This window comes from Corythoichthys intestinalis, chromosome 16, assembly GCF_030265065.1.
Source record: "Corythoichthys intestinalis isolate RoL2023-P3 chromosome 16, ASM3026506v1, whole genome shotgun sequence".
In the NCBI taxonomy this organism is placed as follows: Eukaryota; Metazoa; Chordata; class Actinopteri; order Syngnathiformes; family Syngnathidae; genus Corythoichthys; species Corythoichthys intestinalis.
Window position 1 is genome coordinate 32,112,756 of NC_080410.1, and position 15,478 is coordinate 32,128,233.

At 41.1% G+C, this 15,478-nt stretch overlaps 1 protein-coding gene across 4 annotated transcripts in view; it reads right to left on the bottom strand.

Annotated features, from left to right (window-relative positions):
- Window positions 1-296: 296 nt before the first annotated feature.
- LOC130932033 (dedicator of cytokinesis protein 7-like) overlaps window positions 297-15,478 on the bottom strand; it is a 63,666-nt gene continuing 48,484 nt past the window's right edge. For all 4 annotated transcript variants that reach the window (XM_057861383.1, XM_057861387.1, XM_057861386.1 and 1 more), the window contains 3 exons: window positions 6,823-6,929; window positions 6,568-6,741; window positions 297-1,282 (listed from right to left, as the gene is read on the bottom strand). In XM_057861383.1, the coding sequence (XP_057717366.1) occupies window positions 1,240-1,282; window positions 6,568-6,741; window positions 6,823-6,929 (324 nt within the window). In that variant the 3' untranslated portion in view covers window positions 297-1,239. The remainder of the gene's footprint in view (window positions 1,283-6,567; window positions 6,742-6,822; window positions 6,930-15,478) is intronic.

A 15,478-nucleotide genomic window follows, 5' to 3' on the forward strand; every position in this document is an offset into this window, starting at 1 on the left:
TAACCATCCTCGCGACACTTTCTGAGTTAAAAACGACTAGCAAAAAAAAAAAAAAATCAAGTTTATTCTATTGTAGCTGCATGTGTTAAGACACGTGACGTCAAGCACTCTAGTTTCTTTCCCTATTGTGCAGTGGGTGCTGCTGAGCCCCTCCACAATCCCAAAGCACCCACAGGTGGACACGCTTTGAGCTTCCCCGCATTGAAAGACCAGCATCCACCACTGATCAATATATATCAGTATACTGTATATATAATAACTGTAATAATACATGAACAATAAGTCATTAAGTTATAGGAAAATTATTTTAATAGAAGGCAGTAGTAAAAAAAAGACCATGTAAATAAATAAAACATTTATCAAAGAGGTAAAAAGAAAAACAAGTTATTTGTAAAAATGAAAAGCACTAATATTGCGACAACAGTGTGAGTTTACAATAGTGCAATACAATTGGTACAGTAGTAAGAACGCTTGATTCTTCGGGAATTCATTTAGAAGAGATAAGCAATTCTAACATCACAGTGCTCATTTTTAACAGATGTTGAAAGTCACAGTTTGGATATATGGCCAGGCAGTGCGGTGTGTTGCGTTCTATAGGCTTAGGATTCAACATTTGACATCACGTATTCCGCTAGGAGTCGAACCAGAGACCTGATGCCTCAGACATACTAACCGCCCAACTTCAGTTCATATTAAATTCCAACCGTATGGGCTGGGATGGAGGAATGTCAATTATTTGGTGTTGACAGCAAGCGAAAACTCCTGGGAGTGTTTTAATTGAATGTCTTTGGCCACCAGCGGTGCTTCATAACCTCTCAAAGCAGCGAATCAAATCAAACAAAGAGAACGAGTGTGGAGTCCAAACACTTGTCGAGATGCAAGGATAAAATCAGTCTGTTCAGACTTTCTGGCCCGTTACGCATGTCTTGTCTCTGCGTGTGAGTCGATGTGGCGTGGCGTGAGAACGGTGCTGCAGTCGCTCAGGGTCTCGGTTAAAAAATGATGTTTGCAGTGCAGATAACCATCCAGGATAAACAGTTGAGGTGAGAAAGTGGAGGTGAGGCTAGGAGTGATTTATGTACAAGTGTGTGGGATGACAATGATGTGGAAGGTGGGCGATTATAGCACGGCGAGGCCTCAATGTATGTGTGTAGTAAAATATCAAGGGCATGTGTGCTTGTGACACTTGCTGTGGGAATGGCAGGAGAGGGGAGGTGTGGCGAAGCTGTCAGGGTAATCTTAGCCCTCCACTCTTCGGAGGCTGGAATGACTGAAGGAGTTCCTGCGAAAGAGACGGGAAGCATGCAGCATTTATTCCTCGCCAAAAAGTCATTCATAAAATAAGTGTCTTTTTTGTAAAAACTGCTGCAGGGAAAAGATTTGATGTAGGAGAGGCTATGAATAACAATGTTGCGGTTAACCGCCAGAGCAATTAGGATTCGCCTTTTATATGGCAATTGACCGTTTTTCATAAGAAATAAGTATATAAATACTCAATAAAGACCAGGCATCCATGTATTGTATGTGTGGACATCACTTTTTGGGACACGTAAACCACAATATTAGACCTAAAGCACCAAAAATGTGGTGTCCAGATATGTCGACGCCAGGGCTTAATTACATATATATTAGGGCTGTCAAACGATTAACATTTTTAATCGAGTTAATCACAGCTTGAAAATTAATTAATCGTAATTAATCGCAATTCAAACCATCTCTTTCTAAATATGCCATATTTTTCTGTAAATTATTGTTGGAATGGAAAGATAAAGACAGATATATACATTCAACATACTATACATAAGTACTGTATTTGTTTATTATAACAATAAATCAACAAGATGGCATTAACATTATTAACATTCTGTTAAAGCGATCAATGGATAGAAAGACTTGTAGTTGTTAAAAGATAAATGTTAGTACAAGTTATAGAAATTTTATATTAAAACCCCTCTTAATGTTTTCATTATAATAAAGTTTGCAAAATTTTCAATCAAAAAATAAACTAGTAGCTCGCCATTGTTGATGTCAATAATAATTACGTTGCTGAAACCCATGAAATCAGTCGTACCCAAGCGCCAGCAGAGGGCGGCAAAACACTAAAAAACACAAGTAACAAGTGGAAATAACACTTTGCTGTCATTTTAATCTGTTTGAGCGGGGCATGTGCGTTAAATGCGTCGAATATTTTAACGTGATTAATTAAAAAACGTAACGCCAGTTAACGCGATAATTTTGACAGCCCTAATATATATATAATTGATCCCTAAATTATCGCTGTTAATGGGGACCAGAATTGACTGCGTAAAGTGAAAAACCGTGAAGTAGTGCCACCACTCCACATTTAAAATACATTTTTTGTGTATAATATTAATTAATGTATATAAAACCCTATAAATTGATGTTATCTTTTGAACATTAAATAATAGTTTGAAACATGTAAATAAAATATTAACATAAATTACATAAAATAATGTGTAAACAATAGGTACTGTACATTCATTCTCTCTTAATGATATCAGTGTGTATGCGTACACAGACATACGTAGATGCAAATAAAGTGTACTTAAATATGTTTTTTTCTTAGAATTCTTATAGTATATTTTTTTCAAATCCGCGACGCACTGAGGATGCAAAAGTTTAGCCGCATGCGGCGAGGGATCACTGTAAAATGTTAATATAGACAAAATAAATGAGATTAAAACAGTAAAAACAGAAATACATGCTTAGTAAGGCCCCCAGTAACGCTCTTAAGTTGATTTTTTAAAATTATTTTCATAGCACAAATAAGTACTTTTTTTCTTTACCCTTACAGGGCACTCATTGTTGCCAGACGTCCAATCTATTTTGGGAGGGGCGAATAAACTAAGCGTTAGTTCATTCACCCCTCTCAGTCAAAGATTAGCTGTGAATGCTCATATTTTAGTGTCATTGACAGCACTGGACGTCAGAGGAGGGTAGTAACGCGTTACATGTACTACGTTACATTTACTTGAGTAACTTTGAGAAAAATGTACTTTCTTAAAGTAGTTTTACGAAGCCATGTTTACTTAAGTAGATTTGTGAAAAAAACGCTACTCTTACTACGCGACTTTGGGCTAGACACTTGTTATATATTTCTTATTTATTCTACATATTAGATTTTTTATCGTTTTGCCGGCGATGCCAAGGCTAGTTCTACCAATTTCACCAATGAGATGTCACAAAAATAATCACGACTCCATTAAACCAATCTGACGCAAGCTTGCCGTTTATGATCTAGCCAGCCTGTTCAATCACGTGGCGTCTCTAAAGCGCTGTAAAATATGACGTAATTGTTGTAGAGTGCTGTCCTCAACATGACTCAAAAGCGCGGATTTTAACCTCTCTACCAGTTTTCACTTGGCACCGATTGACCACGGAAAACCGGAGATATGATCCATTTAATTTCATTATAGTGACTACAAAAGAACTTTTCACTATTGAAACTAGGAAATATTTTATCCACTAAAGGGCACTCATTCTCTTTGTATGAATAATGCTTCATTTCTTTTTTCTCTCTCGCTGGAATTCAATTATTTATTTTTTGGGGGTATTTCTTTTACTTAATGTGGTTATGTAATGGGTTATTGTACAGTATAACAACAGTTCATATAGATAAGTTTGTGCTGAGAGGGAAAAAAATGTTGAAAAAAAAAAAAAAAAAAAAAATCGAACAAAAATAAGCAGTTACTCATTACTTAAGTATTCTTTTCACTGGATACTTTTTTACTTGTACTTGAGTACATTCGTTGGATGACTACTTTTACTTGTACTTGAGTAATATTATTTTGAAGCAACGCTACTCTTACTTGAATAAAATCTTTGGCTACTCTACCCACCTCTGCTCGACGTCCAATCCTTCTTGGAGGGCTGGCAGCGGTCATTACCAGCTAGCCTCTTCAGTCCAAATGGATTGGACATCTAGTATTGTCAATGGCAGCCAATGAGTTAAATACGGGCACCATAAAGGGCTAAGCGTATTACCCTCCAATTAGTCACTGCTGCCTGCACTAAAGGCTACACTCACCGGCCACTTTATTAGGTACACCATGCTAGTAATGGGTTGGACCCCCTTTTGCCTTCAGAACTGCCTCAATTCTTCGTGACATAGATTCAACAAGGTGCTGGAAGTATTCCTCAGACAGTTTGGTCCATATTGACATGATGGCATCACACAGTTGGTGCAGATTTGTCGGCTGCACATCCATGATGCAAATCTCCCTTTCCACCACATCCCAAAGGTGCTCTATTGGATTGATATCTGGTGACTGTGGAGGCCATTTGAGTACAGTGAACTCATTGTCATGTTCAAGAAACCAGTCTGAGATGATTCCAGCTTTATGACATGGCGCATTATCCTGCTGAAAGTAGCCATCAGAAGTTGGGTACATTGTGGTCATAAAGGGATGGACATTAGAGCTGGGAATCTTTGGGCACCTAACGATTCGATTACGATTACGATTCAGAGGCTCCGATTCGATTATAAAACGATTATTGATGCACCCCCCTCCTTTTTTTTTTTTTAATGTTTTGTACATTAGTTCCAAAATTGTTCAAAAATACTCTTAGTCTAAACCAAACTACTATTTCAGTATCAAGTTAACATATAGCAGTAAACAAATATACAAAAATAACAGTAAATAAAAAACTCCAGTCCCCATTCTGTATCAGCAGCTTTAAACTACATTCAATTAATTTAATGTTGTGAATCAACCGTTAAAGTTGTTAAAATTGCTCCCGTTATTCCATAATTTCCCTTGTGTCTACTTTCGACATTTGAAAGTTTTAAAACTATTTTAAAGATAGATTCAAGTCAATATTTTACCGATTTAGCAGTATTTTAGATAAAAAGTTCATAAGGTTTGCTTGGAAGGTTCGCTACAACAGCCTTGCAGGGAAGTGTACTGCTTTAAGATGGCGGCCGTTTACTAACGCCCGCATCTAGCTTTTTGTAGATGTGCTGCTAAGGCTACCGAATAATTATTGCATCTAGTCCTATATAAATGATATTTACCGTAACATTATGTGGATGTACTTTGTAGCAGCTTTTCGGCAGCAGTCAGGTATGTTGTTGTGTTTTTTTTATCTTGTGGCATGAGTTGAGCTAGAACCGTGAGTTGAGCATTGGCATTACCAGAGGGGCCGGGTAATGAGAAGCATGATGTTTAGCTACTCTCGCTCCGTTCCTCATTCCGAAGACCGCGCGGCGCGCTGAGTGTGTTGTACTTCCACTTTACTTGGCATATTTCAATAATCGGAATTTGGATGTTTGTGAATCGTTCTCGAATCTTCCACGGCCGAATCGCGAATAATCTAAGAATCGGGAATTTTGCACACCTCTAATGGACGTGGTCAGCAACAATACTCAGGTAGGCTGTGGCGTTCCAACGATGCTAAATTGGTACCAAGGGGCCCAAAGGGTGCCAAGAAAATATTCCCCACATCATTACACCACCACCACCTGAACCGTTGATACAAGGCAGGATGGATCCATGCTTTCATGTTGTTGACGCCAAATTCTGACGCTACCATCCGAATGTTCCAGCAGAAATCGAGACTCATCAGACCAGGCAACGTTTTTCCAATCTTCTATTGTCCAATTTTGATGAGCTTGTGCAAATTATAGCTTCAGTTTCCTGTTCTTAGCTTAAAGGAATGGCACCCGGCGTGGTCTTCTGCTGCTGTGGCCCATCTGCCTCAAAGCTCGACGTACTGTGCGTTCAGAGATGCTCTTCTGCCTACCTTGGTTGTAACGGGTGGTTAATTGTGTCACTGTTGCCTTTCTATCAGCTCGAACCAGTCTGGCCATTCTCCTCTGACCTCTGGCATCAACAAGGCATTTCCGCCCACAGGATATTTTTTCTTTTTCGGACCATTCTCTGTAAACTCTAGAGATGGTTGTGCGTGAAAATCCCAGTAGATCAGCAGTTTCTGAAATACTCAGACCAGCCCTTCTGGCACCAACAACCATGCCACGTTCAAAGTCACTCAAATCACCAACTGTGTGATGCCATCATGTCAATAGGGACCAAACTCTCTGAGGAATGCTTCCAGCACCTTGTTGAATCTATGCCACGAAGAATTGAGGCAGTTCTGAAGGCAAAAGGGGGTCCAACGCGTTACTAGCATGGTGTACCTAATAAAGTGGCTGGTGAGTGTATATGAACATTTTGTCATTGATAGAATAATATAAACATGCAGTTTAATCTCAGTGTTCTATTAACAGTCTTGACGCCGCGCACTTCCTGTTTTACGATGCTTGCGCAGAAATAAAAGCATGGGTTACAACATAAAGGTCAATATTTAAAAATGTACCAAACAGCGGTACTTTCCTGAAGTCAAAAAGAAACTATAGCAACTCCTATGACTTCTTGATGACTTTTCTGGTGTTGCATCATGTGAGTTTTCATTTCCTGGGGGCCGATGCTTTTGGGTTCTACTTCTCAAGTGTCGTTTTGATGAGATTGGAAAAGCAGAGTGTGCTTATTTGTGTGTGTGTCAGTGCGGAGGCGTGACAGTGTGCGTGTGTTTAATGTCTCAGGTTACCGTGGTGTTTGTGTAGCCGGAGCCGGCAGAGTCCTGTAGAGCTGCGGGATCTTGCGGTTGATGAGTGGACCCAATGCTTCTTTGAGTTTATTATAGTTCCTCTCCAGCTCTCTGTGGTACTCTTTCTGATCAGGCCCAATAAGAGCCTTATTTTTCCTCAGGGCATCCTCACACCTGCACGCATAGAAGAAGACTGTGATTTGTGTGTGGTTTTACAAGGTACACAACCACACGGGATGTGAAACATGCCATCACCTTTTGGCAAAGTCTTTAAAGCACAGCCGCAATTTGTTGTGATGGCGAAACAGCTTTGGGTCATCGGGAATGTCGGTGAGAAAGACTTGCGCCACCTCCAGGGGGCCCTGTGAAAAAAGAGGGGAGGGGGGTGGTTACATATCTGCTAAGGAATGTCAAAGTCATGAGCCAGACTTCTAGCCCCACATGGACCAGTGCGTAGATTTACATTCCAGGGACATGCATGTACTGTATTTTCTGGATTATAAATCGCTTTGGAATATAATTTAAAGTGGTTAAAAACTTGTCGGACAAAGAAAAAAACAAAAGTCGCAACAGGCTATAAGTGAAATTTTCGTAGTTAAATGTAACGTATATTGTCTGCCATTTGGCGCCAATTAGAGGTTAGATTTTGTGCCCGAACTCGAACCCGACCCGACCCGACCCGACCCGAACATTTTAAGCATTCACGTTCGGGTCAGTTTGGGTCGGGCCGCCATGCTGGACTAATAAATTATTTAAAAAAAAAAAAAAAAAAAAAAAAAAAAATGGAGAGCAGGCTCTCTGTATTGCGCTTCTGCTTGTGCGTGTGCACGAACGCCGTGGCGCCGCCCGCCTTTTATTCTTGTCCTCCCGCTGTACCGTTTGCGCACGGCCAAGGCGCCGCCCTCTCCTGTTCCCTCTCCTTGACAGAGAGGCGCGTCCATGTGAGAACAATATCCCACACACTCAGAAATATGTTTAACAAACTTTCCCAGCGTTATTTCGTTGTGTGAATGCTTTGATAATTCTCAAAAAAATATGTAGATTATTTAAACATTAAGAAAACTTGCGTTTTTTTCTGCCAACTCGAAGAAATGAAAATAAATTGCTGCTGCTGCGTTTTTTTCCGCGTCACTCAAAAAAAAAAAAAAAAAAATGGAGAGCAGGCTCTCTGTATTGCGCTTTTGCTTGTGCGTGTGCACGAACGCCGTGGCGCCGGCCGCTCTTTATTCTTGTCCTCCCGCTGTACCGTTTGCGCACGGCCGAGGCGCCGCCCTCATTTTCATTTCCTTGTCAGAGAGGCGCGTCCATGTGAGAACAATATCCCACACACTCAGAAATATGTTTAACAAACTTTCCCAGCGTTATTTCGTTGTGTGAATGCTTTGATAATTCTCAAAAAAATATGTAGATTATTTAAACATAAAGAAAACTTGCGTTTTTTTTCTGCCAACTCGAAGAAATGAAAATAAATTGCTGCTGCTGCGTTTTTTCCGCGTCACTCAAAAAAAAAAAAAAAAAAAAAAATCGGGTTTTTCGGGCTCGGGCCTGCAAATCTAGTTAAGTGATCGAGCTCGGGCCGGGTCGGGCCTCAATACCAGCGGGCCGTGTCGGGTCGGGCTGGATTTTTTTGGCCCGAACTCGGCTCTAGCGCCAATGTAACGGTCACTTCTGTGATCCTCTTTGTTCCTTAGGACATCCACCACATGGTGGCGCCTCTTTATGTTCACTTTCTCCTTCTTCACGCTACTCCCTTTTTGATGGACTAAAGTGTGATCATGTGTGCGTGGTCCGTTGTACTCCCGAGTGACGAGTGGTTGAGCTGGATTTATTATTTGTCCATTAAAAGTGCATAAGTGGACGTCTACTCCCTTTTTTACTTTTTATGCATTCATCCTGCCCTGCCACGCGTTACAAATGGCGCCTGAACATTTTTTTCCTGGACCTCAGTCAAGTTTTGGATGGTTGTTGGCGATCACTGTGACTCTGAGGATCGTAGTTTTCCCGACCGCGCCTGCGACATTGACGTGAGAGGTATCCGTCTATCTCTTGGATGTGATGGTCCGACCGCTGTTTCAACATTGGCTTGGGATCCGTCTATTAAGTGATACGACCTCAGGCCCAGACATTGCCCCAGAATGGCGTCTCGTTGGGCTAATCGTAAATGGATCAATGCCTTTCACACTGGCAGACTTCACCTGGAGTGAGCCGTTTCTGGCCGTTGGCCATGTTTTGTGCTGCTCTTCTTTGTTTGTCATGTGTTGATTTTGTTGTTGAAATTGAGGTTCATGTTTTTCAAAGCTTTTGCAGTTCAAAGAGGAAAAAAACTGCGCATTTATTTTTGTTATTTTTCATATAGTCTTTGCCCTATGTGCCGTTCAGCCTTTACAGTTGTTTATGTATCGGATGCTGTTTAGCCGTTTTATGGTTCATCTTCAGCTGTGTACGGCTGTGGACAGCCTTTTTCTCATCAGGGAGGACTATTTAACGGTCACCTCTGTGATCCTCTTTGTTCCTTAGGACATCCACCACACGGTGGCGCCTCTTTATGTTTACTTTCTTCTTCTGCTACTCACTTTTTGATGGAGTCAAGTGTGATCATGTGTGCGTGGTCCGTTGTGCTCCCAAGTGACGAGTGGTTGAGCTGGATTTATATATTTTTTTGTGTATTAAAACCGCATAACTGGACATCTGCTCCCTTTTTTACTTTTAATGCACTCATCATGCCCTGCCACGCGTTACACCAAGTAGTTCAAGGGCAATCACTAGCATTACTTCAGGGTTGAAACGAATTGAATAGATGCCAAAAACACAGCATTGTAACCGCGTTGCACAGTCACGAATAACAGTGCTGCTGCTGCTGCTAGTGCTAACATAAGTACCTTATAGCTTAGTAAGCTACTACATTGCAGCACTTAAAGTGCCTACGACAGGATAAAAAAATGTCTTAAATAGTATTATTAGGGTTGTTCCGATCAGGTTTTTTTGCTCCCGATCCGATTGTTTGAGTTTGAGTATCTATTATTTCCCGATCCGATTGCTTTCTTTTTGCTCCCGATTCAATTCCAATCATTCCCGATAATTTATCCCGATCATATACATTTTGGCAATGCATTAAGAAAAAAATGAATAAAACTGATGAATATATACATTCAACATACAGTACATAAGTACTGTATTTGTTTATTATGACAATAAATCCTCAAGATGCCATTTACATTATTAACATTCTTTCTGTGAGAGGGATTCACGGATAGAAAGACTTGTAATTCTTAAAGGATAAATTTGACTTTGTATATTGTCACTAAATATTGCCATCTAGTGTATTTGTTGAGCTTTCAATAAATGATACTGTAGCTATTTGACTGTTCTGCCCAAATGCATGATGGGAAGTGCAACCATGACTGTGCATAGTGGTACCAATTGATATATCTTCTCTGCATTGAGAAATAACATAGGGTGTTAAGAAAAAGATCAATTACTACCTTTCTTCCCCACATTGCTTCCCACGACATTTCTAATCATAGGGAGAGGGATTGTAAGGCTTTAGCCAATTAAAAAAAGGCTCCAAAGGCTGCCAAAATTCACTCTACTCATTTTACGCTGCCTTTTAGCTCTATATATAGGTAAAACGGCGCCATTACAGATTGAACGCGACAATGCGTGACTGGGTTGTGCATGCATTAATTGCGTTAAATATTTTAACGTGATAATTAAAAAAAAAATAATAATAATTACCGCCGTTAACAGGATAAATTTGATAACCCTACCTTAAGCCTAAACTAAAGACTCTGGATGAGTGTAACATATTATGTCTGTAACGTTAAATACAATTAGAAAACGATTTAATTAAAAAAAATATATACAGTATATTAAAAAAAAGGCATGTCCGATATTTTTTTGCCGATTCCGATACTTTGAAAATGACGTGATCGGACATCTCTAATTATTATGTGAATTACAATCATATTTTGAAACAATTCGACTATATACAATAATTTTCAAAGCGCAGATGACGAGAAATTAGTCTTTTAATCTGCCGTTTAGCCACGCCTACAATTATAGGACTCTAGCGTCCCCAACAGGAGGATGACGTCGGCAGAGTCATGGTTTCATCTGATTTAGAATTCAGCCCATTGAGGCGGAATTATTCAGAACGAGGAAAATGTGACGAAGAGAGCCGCAAAATGTCATCGTTTCAGTCTCTCTACTCCATTTTTACAGGATATTCATTTTATCGAAGTATTTTTCTCCAGCTGCTAAATAAATGGTATGGTCAAGACAAATAACTGTCTTGTGCTTAAAGAAATACGAAATATTAAAAATGCATTTATTCAGTACAACATGGCACAATTACTCTGTAATGGCCAAAACTGTCCATTTCTTGCACCTCCCAAACTATATTTTATGCCACCGGAGTTAGTCAGCGTTTGTCATTTCCCTGCCCTGGCTTCGGAGAGCGTAAACAAACCAGGAAGCGTGACAGCTAGCCGACACGTTAACCCAAACTGAGTGATGTTTCAAAGTCTTTTTCTCGTCTTTCGAAGCGATAATCACACAAAACTACCCAGGACATGTCACACGGCGGGCGAGTTGTCGATTGCCCGGCGGCGAGCAAGTCACAGCTCATCGGACACGTTCCCCTGGTGCGGCCAGGAGAACCCGTTTGCACGGGGAAGCAGCTGGACAAACCGGCCGACGTCCAAGGAGCGCGTAGCTGCCCCATGGTCAACACAAATATGGCGTAAAATAATGCTTTACTACACGGCGAAGACGTAAACAGTGAGAGAGCGGCGTGCAGTCGTTGTGCACCTAACATGGCAGGATGTGTCTGAGGAGAACTTTTCTACATGTCCGTCCACGATCAAACGTAAGTAAATAGTCCTTTATTTAAAGAAAGTTTGTATTGTTTACTTTGTAATCGCTTTTTAACAAAAAGTTGCAATTCCCGATGGGGTTGAAATTTGACAGAACACCGGGAACACGAAGAGGGCAATAAGCAGAGTATATTGCTCTCCCGGCGGGCACGCGAAGGACCAAGGGGGGTGTGCGACAAGCCACCGGTCGTCGGCCGAGTGCCATTCTCGGTGGACAATCAGCCACAAAATCCAAGCCACCTCAGTATTAAAACGTGTGCCATTATCCTAGTATTTGACAAAATGCAAAATACGATGTTTAGTCACTTCCTCGTAAGTCCAATGGTCCCACAGGTGTAGGGCTTATTTTGGACAATATCCATGGTGAATGGAAATCTTTTGAAACCCAAAAAGGCTCACACGCCTCTCATTGGTGCAGCAACAAATTTTCTGCAGCACATTTGGCTGGCGTGATGTTAAAATTAAACGAATTAATCCGCAAAATCAACTGAATCCGCAGTCCATCTGCATGCTGTAAAGCAATGCTGTATTGTGAGATGCTGACCCGGGTGACGTCACATTCGCATTCATCCTAAACCCGAGACTGGAGCCGGTAGTTACTCATTTTCATGGCGCAGGATTAAAAAATTGAATACATAAAACGATCGCTTCCACACACATCCAAACTGTCCATTTCATTCAGGAGCATAAAACACCGCGTGAGATATGAAATAAACATGCTTTTTGGTGTCATACGCACTTTAAGCTCAACAATAGTCAGCTTTTTTGATCTTTCATTGCATGGACACAGCCCTTCACTCACAGTTTTGGCTAATACTCAGCTGACCTACAGTCCCATTAGCCTAGTTTAGTTGTAGTAGCTTCTCACTCTCCATATTAGCTCCTGGCTTTGTTTACGAGTTTCCTGTGACCGAGTTATCGTCCAGCTAGCCTCCAAAATGTTACGTGCATCTTCCACTCCTCGCTCAGGCCACATAGATTCCTTCACGTGGCTCCAGAGACAATTTAAAGGGTATGAAAACGCAAAGGGGGTGTGAGACATCAATAGAACAGTTATGTGCCAAGATAACAAATATTGATAAAGTTAACAAAAAAATCAATCACATTAATGAGCAATTATCGAAAATAGATAAAAAATGACGAACATTTCCGAAAGTGTTCCGGAAATAGCCGAATGGGGCGGGACGTCACTACAAGTGAATGAAAGTCGAGGCGGAGCCAGGTGCCATTGTTTTTTATCGACGAGAGAGTAGCGTTCGGGTTTGTTTGACCAAAACATCACGGAAATGGTTCAAAATTGCTGTGCTATGTGGTGTACAAATAGCTACAGTGCCTTGCAAAAGTATTCAGCCCCCTTGAATCTTCCAACCTTTCGCCACATTTCAGGCTTCAAACATAAAGATATGAAGTTTAAATTTTTTGTCAAGAATCAACAACAAGTGGGACACAATCGTGAAGTAGAACAACATTTATTGGATAATTTAAAGTTTTTTAACAAATAAAAAACTGAAAAGTGGGGCGTGCAATATTATTCGGCCCCTTTACTTTCAGTGCAGCAAACTCACTAGTTCAGTGAGGATCTCTGAATGATCCAATGTTGTCCTAAATGACCTATGATGATAAATAGAATCCACCTGTGTGTAATCAAGTCTCCGTATAAATGCACCTGCTCTGTGATAGTCTCAGGGTTCTGTTTAAAGTGCAGAGAGCATTATGAAAACCAAGGAACACACCAGGCAGGTCCGAGATACTGTTGTGGAGACGTTTAAAGCTGGATTTGGATACAAAAAGATTTCCCAAGCTTTAAACATCTCAAGGAGCACTGTGCAAGCCATCATATTGAAATGGAAGGAGCATCAGACCACTGCAAATCTACCAAGACCCGGCCGTCCTTCCAAACTTTCTTCTCAAACAAGGAGAAAACTGATCAGAGATGCAGCCAAGAGGCCCATGATCACTCTGGATGAACTGCAGAGATCTACAGCTGAGGTGGGAGAGTCTGTCCATAGGACAACAATCAGTCTTACACTGCACAAATCTGGCCTTTATGGAAGAGTGGCAAGAAGAAAGCCATTTCTCAAAGATATCCATAAAAAGTCTCGTTTAAAGTTTGCCACAAGCCACCTGGGAGACACACCAAACATGTGGAAGAAGGTGCTCTGGTCAGATGAAACCAAAATTGAACTTTTTGGCCACAATGCAAAACGATATGTTTGGCGTAAAAGCAACACAGCTCATCACCCTGAACACACCATCCCCACTGTCAAACATGGTGGTGGCAGCATCATGGTTTGGGCCTGCTTTTCTTCAGTACAGGAATACAAATACAGGAACATTCTGGAAGAAAACCTGTTGGTATCTGCACAAGACCTGAGACTGGGACGGAGATTTATCTTCCAACAGGACAATGATCCAAAACATAAAGCCAAATCTACAATGGAATGGTTCAAAAATAAACGTATCCAGGTGTTAGAATGGCCAAGTCAAAGTCCAGACCTGAATCCAATCGAGAATCTGTGGAAAGAGCTGAAGACTGCTGTTCACAAACACTCTCCATCCAACCTCACTGAGCTCGAGCTGTTTTGCAAGGAAGAATGGGCAAGAACGTCAGTCTCTCGATGTGCAAAACTGATAGAAACATACCCCAAGCGACTTGCGGCTGTAATTGGAGCAAAAGGTGGCGCTACAAAGTATTGACGCAAGGGGGCCGAATAATATTGTACGCCCCACTTTTCAGTTTTTTATTTGTTAAAAAAGTTTAAATTATCCAATACATTTTGTTCCACTTCACGATTGTGTCCCACTTGTTGATTCTTGACAAAAAGTTAAAATTTTATATCTTTATGTTTGAAGCCTGAAATGTGGCGAAAGGTTGCAAGGTTCAAGGGGGCCGAATACTTTTGCAAGGCACTGTATTTATCGGAATATAGTATCCATGAGTTCCCGAACGCGAAAAAAAAAGCTGGACTACGCAGACAATGGGTAAAGTTCGTCCGTGCAAAGAGGGCTAATTTTCTAGACCCAGCCTCCGGCACGGTTTTCTGTGGTGCGCATTTTCCACCTGAAAGCTTCTCGAACTATGGACAAGTGAAATCGGGTTTTGCTAAAAGATTACTGCTCAAAGCAGATGCGGTGCCCACCATACACGCGCAGCCACCTAAATGTCCCGAGATATCAAGAAAGAGGACAATGACTGGCAAAGGAGGCTAAGGCTAAGCAAAGGAGGGGAGCAGCCAAGCTCGAAATGGCCAGAGTGAGTACTCTTTTATAATAAAAAGATATCACGCATTGGATACAGGACTGGACACATGTATAAATTATCGCTCGTAAAATATATAGAACAAATCCTCTGATCCCATTCATATTTGTGTCTGTTGGCAGAGCGAAAAGCTATGATAGTGCAATAAATGATAATTATTGTATACATTACTTTATTTTGCGGTCACGGTGTATCAGCTTCACAAAAGAAATGCAAAACAAATCATTTGGTGTTTCCCACATGATCTGCTGCCGATGTTTCATCAGTGTCATTGTTCCCCTCAATGACCGTTTCATTACGCTGCATTGGCATTCGTTTGGGCTCAAATTGGTAACCTAAAACACCAATTAAAGCTTCGTAACTCTCCTCGTCACCATTAGATGAACATTCGTTACGTCCTTCTACGTCGGATTCGTCGCTGAAACTAGAAACGAAATTGTCTGCCATTATTGCCGCCATTCAGTATTAAAGCACTGAGCCTTGTTGAAGAAACACCCCTCACTGTCAATTCTGAATTCTCTTTTATTGACAACGAGGGGTGTTTCTTCATGAGGGAACCTGGAATATGTGCAGAGCAGGACGAACACAATGCAACAGCACAAACAGCTCAAAACACCCCTAATTCTCCCCTCACTAGAAGGAATTATATTGATGCAGACAGGCGCTGCCCCCCAAGTGGCCGGTGGCACTCTCTTCACTTGTAATGACGTCACACACACAATCTGCCAGATCTCGGGCGCCGGTCGTTTTAGCTTGACAATCGATCCAAATTTCTCTC